The sequence below is a fragment of the Brassica napus genome, chromosome C4 (assembly GCF_020379485.1).
Source record: "Brassica napus cultivar Da-Ae chromosome C4, Da-Ae, whole genome shotgun sequence".
Classification (NCBI taxonomy): Eukaryota; Viridiplantae; Streptophyta; class Magnoliopsida; order Brassicales; family Brassicaceae; genus Brassica; species Brassica napus.
In genome coordinates, this window is record NC_063447.1 from 56,350,575 (window position 1) to 56,368,882 (window position 18,308).

At 33.1% G+C, this 18,308-nt stretch overlaps 3 protein-coding genes and 2 pseudogenes across 3 annotated transcripts; all 5 read right to left on the minus strand.

Annotated features, from left to right (window-relative positions):
- Window positions 1-1,199: 1,199 nt before the first annotated feature.
- On the minus strand, window positions 1,200-4,329 carry LOC106363626 (annotated as a pseudogene).
- Window positions 4,330-5,078: 749 nt separating this feature from the next.
- LOC125586202 (replication protein A 70 kDa DNA-binding subunit-like) lies at window positions 5,079-7,379 on the minus strand. Its single transcript, XM_048756044.1, has 9 exons — window positions 7,236-7,379; window positions 6,890-7,154; window positions 6,703-6,799; window positions 6,520-6,638; window positions 6,350-6,434; window positions 6,139-6,268; window positions 5,904-6,025; window positions 5,619-5,742; window positions 5,079-5,237 (listed from the first exon to the last, which is right to left on the minus strand). The coding sequence occupies exons 1-9, from the start codon at window positions 7,377-7,379 to the stop codon at window positions 5,079-5,081; spliced, it is 1,245 nt and encodes a 414-aa protein (XP_048612001.1).
- A 2,757-nt stretch (window positions 7,380-10,136) lies between these two features.
- On the minus strand, window positions 10,137-11,107 carry LOC125586203 (annotated as a pseudogene).
- Window positions 11,108-13,266, minus strand: LOC125586204. The gene is made up of 4 exons (XM_048756045.1): window positions 13,170-13,266; window positions 12,707-12,865; window positions 11,990-12,622; window positions 11,108-11,883 (listed from the first exon to the last, which is right to left on the minus strand). The coding sequence occupies exons 1-4, from the start codon at window positions 13,264-13,266 to the stop codon at window positions 11,108-11,110; spliced, it is 1,665 nt and encodes a 554-aa protein (XP_048612002.1).
- Window positions 13,267-14,014: 748 nt separating this feature from the next.
- LOC125586205 (replication protein A 70 kDa DNA-binding subunit-like) lies at window positions 14,015-16,315 on the minus strand. Its single transcript, XM_048756047.1, has 9 exons — window positions 16,172-16,315; window positions 15,826-16,090; window positions 15,639-15,735; window positions 15,456-15,574; window positions 15,286-15,370; window positions 15,075-15,204; window positions 14,840-14,961; window positions 14,555-14,678; window positions 14,015-14,173 (listed from the first exon to the last, which is right to left on the minus strand). Exons 1-9 carry the CDS (start codon window positions 16,313-16,315, stop codon window positions 14,015-14,017), a joined length of 1,245 nt encoding a protein of 414 aa, XP_048612004.1.
- Window positions 16,316-18,308: the final 1,993 nt, after the last annotated feature.

Here is an 18,308-nt window from a genome sequence, read left to right on the forward strand (position 1 = left end):
ATTGCTGATGATAAACATTTAAGAGAAAAAGTTTAATAACAAAAGCCCAATTAGATATCTAACAACTTTACGCAGGAAAAAAACCAGTTAGACGACAAAAAAAAAACTATCACATCGAAAGAGAAGCCAAACAGAGGGAGATAGATGGCGAGTTCAACAGGAGAATCTCAGACAGTTTCAATGGGATTTTGAATTAGAAGATGTAATGTATGGATTAATCGACAGTATCAAGGTACCAATTTCTCTGTATACGTTTTTTAAAGATCAATTCGTTATACTCTGTTTGAGATTAACGAATTGCCTTTTGTGTCTCCTGTTCATAGTTTTCTTGTTTGAGTACGAAATCGAGACATAGACGAAGCAAAAGTGAACATTCAATACATCAATTGAAGAAACGTCGGATGCGGCTGTGGTGATGTTTTGTTTTAAGAGTTGAGTTTTAATTGTGATCGAGATCGAGAGAAGAGCAGATCCGTAAACACAGGGGAAGCCGACATGAAAGAAAAAAAGATAAGTTCTTTATTATTCATACTCAAAATACCTGTGAGTTGTAAAGTACTTAGAGATTGTTTAGATTGCTTGAATGTTTTATAGAAACTTGTAAAGATAATAAGATGATTGATATTAGTAAAATAAACGTCTTCATTGAGATTTTTTTATTTACTTGAACATAATATATCGTATGCAGGTAATAGAATTCAGTTTTTTTATTCTCAAAGTGCACAATGAAGCTGACAACAGAGCGGGTCAAAAACCAAAAGGTTAGTAAATTGTTGCTGAAGTTAATCTATTAGACACATTGAGTTATAGAATGATCATAAGATTAAATTAACGTAGGACATATAGTATTGTTCTTGTGATTTGTCAACAGTTATAGTTATTTGTTTTCTTTTAACTTGATCTCACCGCTTGATAAATTGCATGTTGTTTGGATGACTGTGTTATGACCAATTTACTTAATAAGAATAACAACGTTTAAAATAATAGTACAAATAAAACTCATTCTTTGAGCTAAAAAAACAGACAATAAGAAGAAAAAGGGCTTAGTTTTGACAATGAATAGCACATACAGAAACTACGCCTGTCTTGTTTGTAGACATCTTAAACCTGCATTGGCTAAAATAAGTAAAAAAATAACTTATCTGTGTATGTTTAGCTCAAAATAGAAAGATTACAAGTAAATAAAAATATTTACCTTGTCAAACATATTCTTCCAGATTAGCAAAAATCTATTTGAATACAACATTTGTAGTTTTCTTTTGAGGTTTACCATCTTTGTCAACAGCTAGAATCTTCGAACCTTTTTTAGAAGTCACCCTAGACACAGCCACGTAGAGTTGTCCGTGTGAAAAAACAGGTCTTGGTAGAAAGATACCAACTTCGGATAGGGATTGCCCTTGGCTTTTGTTTATTGTAATAGCAAACGCCACTGCCAATGGCAATTGCCTCCTGTGCATCTTAAAAGGCAGTCGAGTATCTGATGGTGTTATCAACAATCTAGGAATATGTACTAATTTTCCAACCTTTTCTCTAGTTATTATCCTAGCTTGAACCATAAAGTCCATTAGTTGAGTGATCTGTAGTCTCGTGCCATTCATTAACCCAGCAGAAGGCTCAATATTTCGCAGAACCATGACTGGACAACCAATCTTCAGTCTAACACTATGGTTAGGCAAACCAGACACCTTAATAGTGTTAAGAAAATCAGGCCCTAGTGCTTCATTGTTGACTGAACCCTTATCTCTTGGGTCTATACTATCGGCACTTAAGTAAATCTTTTCATCACCTGAAAGCAAAACTCAATCATTAGTACATATATTGTATACATCTAAGTAAGAGCGAATAAGAATGTAGAATAAATAAATTTACCATCCAGCATATCTAGCATGTAGTCATTAATCATATTGACATCTTCATTAGTCGGACATAGGATAGCTCTCTCTTGAAAAAACTTGGCCTCTTTCTTTTCATGTAGAGAAGCAGTATCACCATAAATGGCTGTGCTGATTGCTTCTATAGGATTTTTGGAGTCTGTTATAAGAAACTCTGATGGAATATCGATCTCGGCTTCACCATCATTAGGCTCTGCAAGTTTACCATCCCCAATTTTTAATATCCAATCAGAAAAATCCCTAAGATCGGCAGCCTCTTCTGGTGACAAACCATCCGATAACAAACGCATGTTCATGGTGAGCTTCAGAACTTTGCAGTGCTCCCAAAGATATGACGAATCCAGAGAAGCCAAAACGATCTCAGCCCTACCAGCTCCATTTATAACAGGAAGAACCTGCCTAAAGTCACCCCCGAAGACAATAACTTTTCCACCAAACGGCTGGTTCGCATGCTTCCCAACTATATCAGATAAGCTCCTATCCAAAGCTTCAAAACTATGTTTGCCCATCATTGGCGCTTCGTCCCATATAATGAGTGATGATTCTTTGACTAAATCAGCTTGATCAGTTCCAGGCTGCATAGTACATGATGAAAACTCGTCTGGATTTAATGGGATACCAAATCTTGAATGAGCAGTCCTACCTCCTGGTAGTAACAAAGAAGCAATGCCACTTGATGCAACGTTTAGAACAATATCTCCTTGGCATCTAATAGCCGCAGAAAGTAACTTCCAGAGAAAAGTTTTCCCAGTTCCACCAAATCCATAAACAAAAAACATTCCACCATTTCCTTGATTCACAGCAACAAGAATCTGATCATAAATTTCCTTTTGCTCATCTGTCATTTTCGGAACATCTCTATCAAGAGTCTTTAACAATGTTTTTCGATCATAGCTGCGCTCATCTACTATCAAGACATTAAAATCTTGCGTACTTGTCTTTGGCAGCTTTGGGTTCTTCGTTAATCTTGGTAGAGACGTACCGTTACGCCTCAACAGTTTCTCAATCTCTAGTAAGGCATACTTTTTTTTGTCATTGTCGCTCAACACCAGTCCTACCAATAAAAAAATTTACGTATAAGATACATGATCAAAATATATTTGCGGCTTCCACATAGGTAATAAAATTACATAATCACGTCCATAGTAATAAGTTCAAACCTGGTCTATTCAAATATTTCCTTCTATTATGCTCTATATCTTCAGACAAATGCTGCCACGTGTTTTCCCATACGACCTCTGGAAGAGACAGAGTGTTACTCATAAGCATAATAACAAACACTTGTCGTAGATCACTTTCAGAGCATTCATAGCTTCTCCTTACAAGATCATCAATGTACTCCTGATCATCATCTAATAATCCACGAGCAAAACATACATCGTTGTATTCAGGATAGAGAACTCCCTCGTAGGTCTTAATGTCATCATAACTGGTAGGCCCTCTGACAATGTTCAACAATATGCGCAAGAAATAAGCTGCTTCCTGTATCCGAGGAGCATAATTTATTCTTCCTAAACAGAAACCTCTTTTCCGCTTCTTCCACTTCTTAGACCTTTTGTCAAAGATATAGTAGATAGGAATCTGGGCATAAGTTAGTGTTCTTGCAAACTCATCGATTTTATTCAACTCGAACCATGCCAAGAACATTGTCTTTTCAATGAGCTTACGACTGATCACTACTTTCAGCTTGTCCTTTCCTTTAAAAGTAACCACTTGTTTTCCTGGTAGATGAAAACTAAGCTTTTCAACAGCAGTTGATCGATAGTGAATAGGAAATTTGAAGATTCGCCAAGCTGATTCACAAGAAGACACATATTTGCATAAGAGAAATAGACAATTTGAAACGTAAATATGTATCACATCTAAAAATCAGGTACGATGTTCTGTAATAGTTCCATACCTGCAATCGAAAAAGTCCTTAAGTTCTTTTCTTTTCTTTTCCATCTTTTCCACAGTAATGTCTTCATTGCCCAACTCGTTAGCAACAATGTGATCTGGCGGTTCCACAGCAATAGTCACACGATCAAACAGCTGCTCTGTTTTGGGGAATGTGATGTTTGGTTACGGAAAGTATCAAGTCCTAAAAATTGTTTAACACCAAGAAGTTGCATGTTAGAACCTGTAAATCTATACAAAATGTCAAATCGTCTTAGATGCTACACTCACCAAGTTGCAATCTCCGTATATTTCTTGGTGTCTGGGGTGATAGCATGCTGATTTGCTGATATATGGAATTTGTATTACATGGAACAATTTGATTTTCAAGACCCTCAAACAGTCTGTAATATACTGATCGCAATGGAATGTCTGCATTTGTGATGGAATTTGTGCAAAACTGACTTGCATTGCTGAATGTTTGCTTATCTTTGCAGGTCTCTGGAGTGATATTGTTATTAGTCCGATCTCCATTGTCGTGAACTGTTTTCTTCTTCTTCATAGTTAGACTTCCTAATAGTGTTTTCAGAACATTTAGGATTTAATCGAGGAATAGGGAGGAAGAAGGAGTCGGCAAAAATGTTTATGTTTTTGGGGATAAAATCCTAAATGTGATTTTTAATAACCTAAGAATTAGGACCTTTGTTATTTTGCCTGCTTATAAAAATAGGAAGTAAATATATTAGTTAATATTCTGGAATCCCAATTTTATATAATTGATATATTTATTTCTAAAAATTAATAATAAATATCCATAAAACGTGTTCCTTTGATATATAGCTATGAACTAATAGTTTATTAATTATTAATTCTAAGATTTGTTGTGATAGATCCTACGTACCAAACTAACATGTTTACGTTTTTACAAACAGGTGGAAGAACAAAGGACCAAGGAATATATATTTATGTTTCATCTAGTACCATAAGATTGTTAAGTATCATAAGGTATGTATTTTTATCATACTATATATATAGTTAGAAAGTGCTAGGACTGACAGGGGAACTGTTTTGTTTTATTGATAGTGAAACTTGGTTAGTTATACGAAGGTTTTGTGTTTTTTTTTACTTAACATATGAAATTGAAAAACATTAAAAATCATCTATTATTTGAGAAAATAACAATACTCTTATTAAAATTGCTGAAATAACAAATAAATAGTAAAATGAATTATTGTTTCTGAATAGAAGAATGCAAAAATAAAGATTAAAACGTAGAAAAAACCAACATAAAAAGAAACACAATTCGCAGTGTTACTCTTCGTTTTCCTTTTCCACTTTGATTGAGGCTCGACACAACTTTTTAGAAGTTGATATTTTGTCTGGGAGATCAGCATCTTCCTCTTTGCGTTTTGGAAAAGGTGTTTTGCATTCTTCTGATTCATTATGGCTTGCAACTTCCAGCATGAGCACCTAATATACAAAATTAAATCCTCATCAAAATTATAATATAAGATAAATACAAATATTACGATGTATGTATAATATAGAAAAAAAAACTCACATCACACGAAGACATGGTAGAAGATGATGTGCCAATCATTGAGTTAGGCTCGGATTGGGATTCCACTTGAAGAATTTTATCTCTAGACCAGACCTCAAGAACTTTAAATGTTTCTGCCCCATTGGTCACATTGTCAGAGCTTACAGAAATGCCAAAACAAAAAGATTTCCAACTAAATCTCTGATAGGTTCTGGTAGGAGGTCTGGATCTTTAATCTGTGTAGAGGTTACAAAATTAAAATTTGGCGCATATTGTAATCATTTTATTTAAGAGCAAAAACCAAAATTTACCTCATCATAGGGGCCATCCCACAGATCAACAGCTTCATGTCCAACAATGGTCATACCAACAGTGTTAAGCAGCATCAGCTTACATGTTTCTATGTCATCCCTCACAATCAAATGAAGCTTAAATCTATTAGAGTAAACGGATATAAGTTAGAGTGGTCTGAAATATAAAGAAATATGAAATAAACTACTAAGATCAGAAAAAATGTTCTTACACAGGTACCAACTTCAGTGATGTTAGCTTGGCATTTCCCACAATGCCAGAGTTGTTTGTTATCATTGTTTGACCTTGAAGGAACAATTTTACCAATTTTAATAGCACGATGTTTGCAACCTTTATGCCCAAAATAGAACCACGACCAATCAGTGTCAATAGCTTCAATTGAATAAATGATTTTACAGTTCTCCACCTACAATTATATATGCACCTTTAGATTAAATCTGTTATGACCATGTTATGTTTAGAAAAGTCTACAGAGACTAAATAACTTTCTAAATAAAAACTCATGATTATGAATATAACCTGATTTGCAACAAAGAGTTCAGAGATCGTCTTGATCTCAAGACCATTCCAGTCCTCTTCTTGTAAAACAACCTCCTTCTTACCATTTCTCTTCTCAATAAGAGAAAGAGGGAGTTCGTCTTCCATCAGCCTATACATAAATGTAGACAATACAAATGTCAAAGTAAATATTAATATAACCAAATCGCAGAGTTAGGTGATGAAAACTTACTTTTCCTTGAACTTTAATGCCTCTTCCATTGTTGGATCAAGATAAACAATGGACGCATCAAATGCATTTGTTATTTTCACCTCACCTATAAACATTTAGATATAATTGAGCACATAAAAGATGTACAATATAAGTGAAGCTCTAATATGAATACACGGTAATAATAATACCTCTATAGAAACTTATTTTGGCGAATCTGATCAAACAGATCAGTGGTTGTTCACGTTCAACATAAGTCTCCAATTGCTCAGCATATTTTCCCCACAAACAACATGCAATGTCCTTACCACTAAAAAAACACAGCAATTAGTGCAAGTAAAAGACAACAGCGTACAATTCAAACCAAAACGTACCTTGAGTCAACCAAACGAAACTGAACTTTCTTCCGGTCTTCTCCTTTCACTTGCACGGTTTGAACTGGTTCAAGGCTTACAATTTTCCCCATGACATCTTTAAGAAAAAAACATGTTAGTATAAAATTTGAAATTCAAAACCAAAACTGGAATATAGTAGTCAGAAAGATCGACATATAGGCATTACCAATAAGAAAGTGGGTCTTTAAGGTCCCATCCATGATGTCTTCGTATTTGGCAAGAGATAGAAAGATGTCATCTTCAATTATGTCGGAATTTGTAATGGCAGTTTCATCACTGATCGTCATCTTGTATGGATGGATGGTTGGCCGATATTGGCCTGATGCTTTGGAAACGGTAAACGTTGTGAGAACACGCCATTTCCCCAGTGGTAGTGTTCGCTGAACACTTTGAATGTGATTCCTTTTGCACGTAGCATGAATCTTTTCACCCTACAAAATAAGCACAACATAATGTAAGTTGGTGATAGCAAGGAACAGAAAAGAAATGATTGATTGTGTTTTGAAACTTACATGTTCATCGGTTAGAACCATTTGAAGAGTCTCTCCACCAAATGAAGTGTTTTGTCGCCAGGAATGTAACAATTTCACTTGGGATCGCCATTTAGTCTTATATGGCTTCAAGGTTTTGACAGGGTTGAGGATTACATTGGTCATCATTTTCTTGTAATGGTTTTGATCGCACCGTGAATAAGGTTCTTTAGCATGCAACTCATGGTATATATAGATATATAGGTGAGATACGGATGAGAATTAAATCATAATTATTAATTAGAAATCTTGATGAGCAAGTCGGGTAAATAAGGAATATACTTAATGTTAAGAATATTTTTCAAAGATTTGATATGTTTTATTTTTTATTACGTAGTTAGTTAGATTTTAATGATAGGAATATACTTATTGTAATCAATTCAACTTATAATTTCGTGATTATCAAGTAAGTAAGTAATTAAGATTGTCCAAGATTTTAGGAATGTTTGATTTCTTAACAAATTTGAATTGATATTATCTGATTTATCAATTTAATGATAGGTGGGGATATTTATTCTAAATGTGAAACTTTAAATGTAGGGGATTATTATGTTAAGTAATTAAGATTGTCAAAGATTTAAGGAACGATTATTCAATTTCTTAACAGATTTGATATAATCCGATTAATTGTTTTAATAATTGGTGGTGATATAAATTGGAAAAAAAAATAAAAATCACAATTTAAACGAAATGGTTAGTTTTGGTTTTTAGGTTATTAATCAAACTCCGAGAAACCATTTCGTTTAAAGGCATTCTCGTTTTGATTACAAATGGCAGCCCAAAAAATTGTAGACCATAAACGTAATGGGCTTTTTTAGTCAGATTCACGTGAAATATTTAGATTGATTAGCCAAATTGTTTTTAATAAAGCCAGTGGCAAGGATTCGTAATTACTAAGAAACATTAAGGGTTATTTTACATGTGTACTCCACTTTTAATAGGATAGATTCTATTTTAATAGATAATATATTATTTTGAAAATCTGCATATTATTGTAAATGATATTGTTATAGAGTTATAATATATATAATGTAAAATGTATATATGATTTTAAAATGTTTACTGTAAAATCAAATCAGAAAACAAAAAACTAGAAAAAGAAGTAGCATTTAAAAAAAAAACCCGCCCAAACAATTGTAAATGATATCTAATGGCAAATGTGTTACATAAAATACTATTTTGAAAATCTGCATATTTAATGACATACTAGACCTTGACCCGCGCGCCCGCGTGGGTGTTTGTTTTCCGTTTGAATTGTTATTGTATTTATCATAGATTATGTAATTGTGATATTAAATATCTTATATTATATGGTGATATAAAAAAATGTAAATGTTGAATTACATTAGTTATTTATATCTAAATGATTGAAACAGATTTTTGTTAATCATATAGTTTGTCTGTGGTGGTTTGTTAATTTTATAGTCAATAAAAAAATATTTGATAAATTTTTATACTCATTCACTTGCATGAGGTAAAATATTATGTTTTAATATTTATAAATGCATAAGTACATATTTGATTATTAACATTATTTAGTTATAGATCAAATATAGTTTGACAGAATTTATGTATATCAGTAAAATCGAATTCCAATTTTTTTTTTAAATATGTACATAGTTAGAACCTAACTTAGATAATATATAGTTAAAGCAATATATATTATTATTAAATGGGTTTTTAAATTGCTGATGATAAACATTTAAGAGAAAAAGTTTAATAACAAAAGCCCAATTAGATATCTAACAACTTTACGCAGGAAAAAAACCAGTTAGACGACAAAAAAAAAACTATCACATCGAAAGAGAAGCCAAACAGAGGGAGATAGATGGCGAGTTCAACAGGAGAATCTCAGACAGTTTCAATGGGATTTTGAATTAGAAGATGTAATGTATGGATTAATCGACAGTATCAAGGTACCAATTTCTCTGTATACGTTTTTTAAAGATCAATTCGTTATACTCTGTTTGAGATTAACGAATTGCCTTTTGTGTCTCCTGTTCATAGTTTTCTTGTTTGAGTACGAAATCGAGACATAGACGAAGCAAAAGTGAACATTCAATACATCAATTGAAGAAACGTCGGATGCGGCTGTGGTGATGTTTTGTGATAAGAGTTGAGTTTTAATTGTGATCGAGATCGAGAGAAGAGCAGATCCGTAAACACAGGGGAAGCCGACATGAAAGAAAAAAAGATAAGTTCTTTATTATTCATACTCAAAATACCTGTGAGTTGTAAAGTACTTAGAGATTGTTTAGATTGCTTGAATGTTTTATAGAAACTTGTAAAGATAATAAGATGATTGATATTAGTAAAATAAACGTCTTCATTGAGATTTTTTTATTTACTTGAACATAATATATCGTATGCAGGTAATAGAATTCAGTTTTTTTATTCTCAAAGTGCACAATGAAGCTGACAACAGAGCGGGTCAAAAACCAAAAGGTTAGTAAATTGTTGCTGAAGTTAATCTATTAGACACATTGAGTTATAGAATGATCATAAGATTAAATTAACGTAGGACATATAGTATTGTTCTTGTGATTTGTCAACAGTTATAGTTATTTGTTTTCTTTTAACTTGATCTCACCGCTTGATAAATTGCATGTTGTTTGGATGACTGTGTTATGACCAATTTACTTAATAAGAATAACAACGTTTAAAATAATAGTACAAATAAAACTCATTCTTTGAGCTAAAAAAACAGACAATAAGAAGAAAAAGGGCTTAGTTTTGACAATGAATAGCACATACAGAAACTACGCCTGTCTTGTTTGTAGACATCTTAAACCTGCATTGGCTAAAATAAGTAAAAAAATAACTTATCTGTGTATGTTTAGCTCAAAATAGAAAGATTACAAGTAAATAAAAATATTTACCTTGTCAAACATATTCTTCCAGATTAGCAAAAATCTATTTGAATACAACATTTGTAGTTTTCTTTTGAGGTTTACCATCTTTGTCAACAGCTAGAATCTTCAAACCTTTTTTAGAAGTCACCCTAGACACAGCCACGTAGAGTTGTCCGTGTGAAAAAACAGGTCTTGGTAGAAAGATACCAACTTCGGATAGGGATTGCCCTTGGCTTTTGTTTATTGTAATAGCAAACGCCACTGCCAATGGCAATTGCCTCCTGTGCATCTTAAAAGGCAGTCGAGTATCTGATGGTGTTATCAACAATCTAGGAATATGTACTAATTTTCCAACCTTTTCTCTAGTTATTATCCTAGCTTGAACCATAAAGTCCATTAGTTGAGTGATCTGTAGTCTCGTGCCATTCATTAACCCAGCAGAAGGCTCAATATTTCGCAGAACCATGACTGGACAACCAATCTTCAGTCTAACACTATGGTTAGGCAAACCAGACACCTTAATAGTGTTAAGAAAATCAGGCCCTAGTGCTTCATTGTTGACTGAACCCTTATCTCTTGGGTCTATACTATCGGCACTTAAGTAAATCTTTTCATCACCTGAAAGCAAAACTCAATCATTAGTACATATATTGTATACATCTAAGTAAGAGCGAATAAGAATGTAGAATAAATAAATTTACCATCCAGCATATCTAGCATGTAGTCATTAATCATATTGACATCTTCATTAGTCGGACATAGGATAGCTCTCTCTTGAAAAAACTTGGCCTCTTTCTTTTCATGTAGAGAAGCAGTATCACCATAAATGGCTGTGCTGATTGCTTCTATAGGATTTTTGGAGTCTGTTATAAGAAACTCTGATGGAATATCGATCTCGGCTTCACCATCATTAGGCTCTGCAAGTTTACCATCCCCAATTTTTAATATCCAATCAGAAAAATCCCTAAGATCGGCAGCCTCTTCTGGTGACAAACCATCCGATCACAAACGCATGTTCATGGTGAGCTTCAGAACTTTGCAGTGCTCCCAAAGATATGACGAATCCAGAGAAGCCAAAACGATCTCAGCCCTACCAGCTCCATTTATAACAGGAAGAACCTGCCTAAAGTCACCCCCGAAGACAATAACTTTTCCACCAAACGGCTGGTTCGCATGCTTCCCAACTATATCAGATAAGCTCCTATCCAAAGCTTCAAAACTATGTTTGCCCATCATTGGCGCTTCGTCCCATATAATGAGTGATGATTCTTTGACTAAATCAGCTTGATCAGTTCCAGGCTGCATAGTACATGATGAAAACTCGTCTGGATTTAATGGGATACCAAATCTTGAATGAGCAGTCCTACCTCCTGGTAGTAACAAAGAAGCAATGCCACTTGATGCAACGTTTAGAACAATATCTCCTTGGCATCTAATAGCCGCAGAAAGTAACTTCCAGAGAAAAGTTTTCCCAGTTCCACCAAATCCATAAACAAAAAACATTCCACCATTTCCTTGATTCACAGCAACAAGAATCTGATCATAAATTTCCTTTTGCTCATCTGTCATTTTCGGAACATCTCTATCAAGAGTCTCTAACAATGTTTTTCGATCATAGCTGCGCTCATCTACTATCAAGACATTAAAATCTTGCGTACTTGTCTTTGGCAGCTTTGGGTTCTTCGTTAATCTTGGTAGAGACGTACCGTTACGCCTCAACAGTTTCTCAATCTCTAGTAAGGCATACTTTTTTTTGTCATTGTCGCTCAACACCAGTCCTACCAATAAAAAAATTTACGTATAAGATACATGATCAAAATATATTTGCGGCTTCCACATAGGTAATAAAATTACATAATCACGTCCATAGTAATAAGTTCAAACCTGGTCTATTCAAATATTTCCTTCTATTATGCTCTATATCTTCAGACAAATGCTGCCACGTGTTTTCCCATACGACCTCTGGAAGAGACAGAGTGTTACTCATAAGCATAATAACAAACACTTGTCGTAGATCACTTTCAGAGCATTCATAGCTTCTCCTTACAAGATCATCAATGTACTCCTGATCATCATCTAATAATCCACGAGCAAAACATACATCGTTGTATTCAGGATAGAGAACTCCCTCGTAGGTCTTAATGTCATCATAACTGGTAGGCCCTCTGACAATGTTCAACAATATGCGCAAGAAATAAGCTGCTTCCTGTATCCGAGGAGCATAATTTATTCTTCCTAAACAGAAACCTCTTTTCCGCTTCTTCCACTTCTTAGACCTTTTGTCAAAGATATAGTAGATAGGAATCTGGGCATAAGTTAGTGTTCTTGCAAACTCATCGATTTTATTCAACTCGAACCATGCCAAGAACATTGTCTTTTCAATGAGCTTACGACTGATCACTACTTTCAGCTTGTCCTTTCCTTTAAAAGTAACCACTTGTTGTCCTGGTAGATGAAAACTAAGCTTTTCAACAGCAGTTGATCGATAGTGAATAGGAAATTTGAAGATTCGCCAAGCTGATTCACAAGAAGACACATATTTGCATAAGAGAAATAGACAATTTGAAACGTAAATATGTATCACATCTAAAAATCAGGTACGATGTTCTGTAATAGTTCCATACCTGCAATCGAAAAAGTCCTTAAGTTCTTTTCTTTTCTTTTCCATCTTTTCCACAGTAATGTCTTCATTGCCCAACTCGTTAGCAACAATGTGATCTGGCGGTTCCACAGCAATAGTCACACGATCAAACAGCTGCTCTGTTTTGGGGAATGTGATGTTTGGTTACAGAAAGTATCAAGTCCTAAAAATTGTTTAACACCAAGAAGTTGCATGTTAGAACCTGTAAATCTATACAAAATGTCAAATCGTCTTAGATGCTACACTCACCAAGTTGCAATCTCCGTATATTTCTTGGTGTCTGGGGTGATAGCATGCTGATTTGCTGATATATGGAATTTGTATTACATGGAACAATTTGATTTTCAAGACCCTCAAACAGTCTGTAATATACTGATCGCAATGGAATGTCTGCATTTGTGATGGAATTTGTGCAAAACTGACTTGCATTGCTGAATGTTTGCTTATCTTTGCAGGTCTCTGGAGTGATATTGTTATTAGTCCGATCTCCATTGTCGTGAACTGTTTTCTTCTTCTTCATAGTTAGACTTCCTAATAGTGTTTTCAGAACATTTAGGATTTAATCGAGGAATAGGGAGGAAGAAGGAGTCGGCAAAAATGTTTATGTTTTTGGGGATAAAATCCTAAATGTGATTTTTAATAACCTAAGAATTAGGACCTTTGTTATTTTGCCTGCTTATAAAAATAGGAAGTAAATATATTAGTTAATATTCTGGAATCCCAATTTTATATAATTGATATATTTATTTCTAAAAATTAATAATAAATATCCATAAAACGTGTTCCTTTGATATATAGCTATGAACTAATAGTTTATTAATTATTAATTCTAAGATTTGTTGTGATAGATCCTACGTACCAAACTAACATGTTTACGTTTTTACAAACAGGTGGAAGAACAAAGGACCAAGGAATATATATTTATGTTTCATCTAGTACCATAAGATTGTTAAGTATCATAAGGTATGTATTTTTATCATACTATATATATAGTTAGAAAGTGCTAGGACTGACAGGGGAACTGTTTTGTTTTATTGATAGTGAAACTTGGTTAGTTATACGAAGGTTTTGTGTTTTTTTTACTTAACATATGAAATTGAAAAACATTAAAAATCATCTATTATTTGAGAAAATAACAATACTCTTATTAAAATTGCTGAAATAACAAATAAATAGTAAAATGAATTATTGTTTCTGAATAGAAGAATGCAAAAATAAAGATTAAAACGTAGAAAAAACCAACATAAAAAGAAACACAATTCGCAGTGTTACTCTTCGTTTTCCTTTTCCACTTTGATTGAGGCTCGACACAACTTTTTAGAAGTTGATATTTTGTCTGGGAGATCAGCATCTTCCTCTTTGCGTTTTGGAAAAGGTGTTTTGCATTCTTCTGATTCATTATGGCTTGCAACTTCCAGCATGAGCACCTAATATACAAAATTAAATCCTCATCAAAATTATAATATAAGATAAATACAAATATTACGATGTATGTATAATATAGAAAAAAAAACTCACATCACACGAAGACATGGTAGAAGATGATGTGCCAATCATTGAGTTAGGCTCGGATTGGGATTCCACTTGAAGAATTTTATCTCTAGACCAGACCTCAAGAACTTTAAATGTTTCTGCCCCATTGGTCACATTGTCAGAGCTTACAGAAATGCCAAAACAAAAAGATTTCCAACTAAATCTCTGATAGGTTCTGGTAGGAGGTCTGGATCTTTAATCTGTGTAGAGGTTACAAAATTAAAATTTGGCGCATATTGTAATCATTTTATTTAAGAGCAAAAACCAAAATTTACCTCATCATAGGGGCCATCCCACAGATCAACAGCTTCATGTCCAACAATGGTCATACCAACAGTGTTAAGCAGCATCAGCTTACATGTTTCTATGTCATCCCTCACAATCAAATGAAGCTTAAATCTATTAGAGTAAACGGATATAAGTTAGAGTGGTCTGAAATATAAAGAAATATGAAATAAACTACTAAGATCAGAAAAAATGTTCTTACACAGGTACCAACTTCAGTGATGTTAGCTTGGCATTTCCCACAATGCCAGAGTTGTTTGTTATCATTGTTTGACCTTGAAGGAACAATTTTACCAATTTTAATAGCACGATGTTTGCAACCTTTATGCCCAAAATAGAACCACGACCAATCAGTGTCAATAGCTTCAATTGAATAAATGATTTTACAGTTCTCCACCTACAATTATATATGCACCTTTAGATTAAATCTGTTATGACCATGTTATGTTTAGAAAAGTCTACAGAGACTAAATAACTTTCTAAATAAAAACTCATGATTATGAATATAACCTGATTTGCAACAAAGAGTTCAGAGATCGTCTTGATCTCAAGACCATTCCAGTCCTCTTCTTGTAAAACAACCTCCTTCTTACCATTTCTCTTCTCAATAAGAGAAAGAGGGAGTTCGTCTTCCATCAGCCTATACATAAATGTAGACAATACAAATGTCAAAGTAAATATTAATATAACCAAATCGCAGAGTTAGGTGATGAAAACTTACTTTTCCTTGAACTTTAATGCCTCTTCCATTGTTGGATCAAGATAAACAATGGACGCATCAAATGCATTTGTTATTTTCACCTCACCTATAAACATTTAGATATAATTGAGCACATAAAAGATGTACAATATAAGTGAAGCTCTAATATGAATACACGGTAATAATAATACCTCTATAGAAACTTATTTTGGCGAATCTGATCAAACAGATCAGTGGTTGTTCACGTTCAACATAAGTCTCCAATTGCTCAGCATATTTTCCCCACAAACAACATGCAATGTCCTTACCACTAAAAAAACACAGCAATTAGTGCAAGTAAAAGACAACAGCGTACAATTCAAACCAAAACGTACCTTGAGTCAACCAAACGAAACTGAACTTTCTTCCGGTCTTCTCCTTTCACTTGCACGGTTTGAACTGGTTCAAGGCTTACAATTTTCCCCATGACATCTTTAAGAAAAAAACATGTTAGTATAAAATTTGAAATTCAAAACCAAAACTGGAATATAGTAGTCAGAAAGATCGACATATAGGCATTACCAATAAGAAAGTGGGTCTTTAAGGTCCCATCCATGATGTCTTCGTATTTGGCAAGAGATAGAAAGATGTCATCTTCAATTATGTCGGAATTTGTAATGGCAGTTTCATCACTGATCGTCATCTTGTATGGATGGATGGTTGGCCGATATTGGCCTGATGCTTGGGAAACGGTAAACGTTGTGAGAACACGCCATTTCCCCAGTGGTAGTGTTCGCTGAACACTTTGAATGTGATTCCTTTTGCACGTAGCATGAATCTTTTCACCCTACAAAATAAGCACAACATAATGTAAGTTGGTGATAGCAAGGAACAGAAAAGAAATGATTGATTGTGTTTTGAAACTTACATGTTCATCGGTTAGAACCATTTGAAGAGTCTCTCCACCAAATGAAGTGTTTTGTCGCCAGGAATGTAACAATTTCACTTGGGATCGCCATTTAGTCTTATATGGCTTCAAGGTTTTGACAGGGTTGAGGATTACATTGGTCATCATTTTCTTGTAATGGTTTTGATCGCACCGTGAATAAGGTTCTTTAGCATGCAACTCATGGTATATATAGATATATAGGTGAGATACGGATGAGAATTAAATCATAATTATTAATTAGAAATCTTGATGAGCAAGTCGGGTAAATAAGGAATATACTTAATGTTAAGAATATTTTTCAAAGATTTGATATGTTTTATTTTTTGATTACGTAGTTAGTTAGATTTTAATGATAGGAATATACTTATTGTAATCAATTCAACTTATAATTTCGTGATTATCAAGTAAGTAAGTAATTAAGATTGTCCAAGATTTTAGGAATGTTTGATTTCTTAACAAATTTGAATTGATATTATCTGATTTATCAATTTAATGATAGGTGGGGATATTTATTCTAAATGTGAAACTTTAAATGTAGGGGATTATTATGTTAAGTAATTAAGATTGTCAAAGATTTAAGGAACGATTATTCAATTTCTTAACAGATTTGATATAATCCGATTAATTGTTTTAATAATTGGTGGTGATATAAATTGGAAAAAAAATAAAAATCACAATTTAAACGAAATGGTTAGTTTTGGTTTTTAGGTTATTAATCAAACTCCGAGAAACCATTTCGTTTAAAGGCATTTTCGTTTTGATTACAAATGGCAGCCCAAAAAATTGTAGACCATAAACGTAATGGGCTTTTTTAGTCAGATTCACGTGAAATATTTAGATTGATTAGCCAAATTGTTTTTAATAAAGCCAGTGGCAAGGATTCGTAATTACTAAGAAACATTAAGGGTTATTTTACATGTGTACTCCACTTTTAATAGGATAGATTCTATTTTAATAGATAATATATTATTTTGAAAATCTGCATATTATTGTAAATGATATTGTTATAGAGTTATAATATATATAATGTAAAATGTATATATGATTTTAAAATGTTTACTGTAAAATCAAATCAGAAAACAAAAAACTAGAAAAAGAAGTAGCATTTAAAAAAAAAACCCGCCCAAACAATTGTAAATGATATCTAATGGCAAATGTGTTACATAAAATACTATTTTGAAAATCTGCATATTTAATGACATACTAGACCTTGACCCGCGCGCCCGCGTGGGTGTTTGTTTTCCGTTTGAATTGTTATTGTATTTATCATAGATTATGTAATTGTGATATTAAATATCTTATATTATATGGTGATATAAAAAAATGTAAATGTTGAATTACATTAGTTATTTATATCTAAATGATTGAAACAGATTTTTGTTAATCATATAGTTTGTCTGTGGTGGTTTGTTAATTTTATAGTCAATAAAAAAATATTTGATAAATTTTTATACTCATTCACTTGCATGAGGTAAAATATTATGTTTTAATATTTATAAATGCATAAGTACATATTTGATTATTAACATTATTTAGTTATAGATCAAATATAGTTTGACAGAATTTATGTATATCAGTAAAATCGAATTCCAATTTTTTTTTTAAATATGTACATAGTTAGAACCTAACTTAGATAATATATAGTTAAAGCAATATATATTATTATTAAATGGGTTTTTAAATTGCTGATGATAAACATTTAAGAGAAAAAGTTTAATAACAAAAGCCCAATTAGATATCTAACAACTTTACGCAGGAAAAAAACCAGTTAGACGACAAAAAAAAAACTATCACATCGAAAGAGAAGCCAAACAGAGGGAGATAGATGGCGAGTTCAACAGGAGAATCTCAGACAGTTTCAATGGGATTTTGAATTAGAAGATGTAATGTATGGATTAATCGACAGTATCAAGGTACCAATTTCTCTGTATACGTTTTTTAAAGATCAATTCGTTATACTCTGTTTGAGATTAACGAATTGCCTTTTGTGTCTCCTGTTCATAGTTTTCTTGTTTGAGTACGAAATCGAGACATAGACGAAGCAAAAGTGAACATTCAATACATCAATTGAAGAAACGTCGGATGCGGCTGTGGTGATGTTTTGTGATAAGAGTTG

Excerpts from the sequence above, each read along its gene's own strand:
- LOC125586205 (XM_048756047.1), bottom strand. The coding sequence starts at position 16,315 with ATGACCAATGTAATCCTCAACCCTGTCAAAACCTTGAAGCCATATAAG. Across the intron at positions 15,736-15,825 it reads AAAGACCCACTTTCTTATTG|ATGTCATGGGGAAAATTGTA; the intron begins GTAATGCCTATA and ends TTTTTCTTAAAG. Across the intron at positions 15,205-15,285 it reads GCATTAAAGTTCAAGGAAAA|GCTGATGGAAGACGAACTCC; the intron begins GTAAGTTTTCAT and ends ATTTATGTATAG.
- LOC125586204 (XM_048756045.1), bottom strand. The coding sequence starts at position 13,266 with ATGAAGAAGAAGAAAACAGTTCACGACAATGGAGATCGGACTAATAAC. Across the intron at positions 12,866-13,169 it reads GCAAACATTCAGCAATGCAA|AGCAGCTGTTTGATCGTGTG; the intron begins GTCAGTTTTGCA and ends TCCCCAAAACAG. Across the intron at positions 12,623-12,706 it reads TGGAACTATTACAGAACATC|CTTGGCGAATCTTCAAATTT; the intron begins GTACCTGATTTT and ends CTTGTGAATCAG.
- LOC125586202 (XM_048756044.1), bottom strand. The coding sequence starts at position 7,379 with ATGACCAATGTAATCCTCAACCCTGTCAAAACCTTGAAGCCATATAAG. Across the intron at positions 6,435-6,519 it reads CAAAATAAGTTTCTATAGAG|GTGAGGTGAAAATAACAAAT; the intron begins GTATTATTATTA and ends AAATGTTTATAG. Across the intron at positions 6,026-6,138 it reads AACTCTTTGTTGCAAATCAG|GTGGAGAACTGTAAAATCAT; the intron begins GTTATATTCATA and ends ATATAATTGTAG.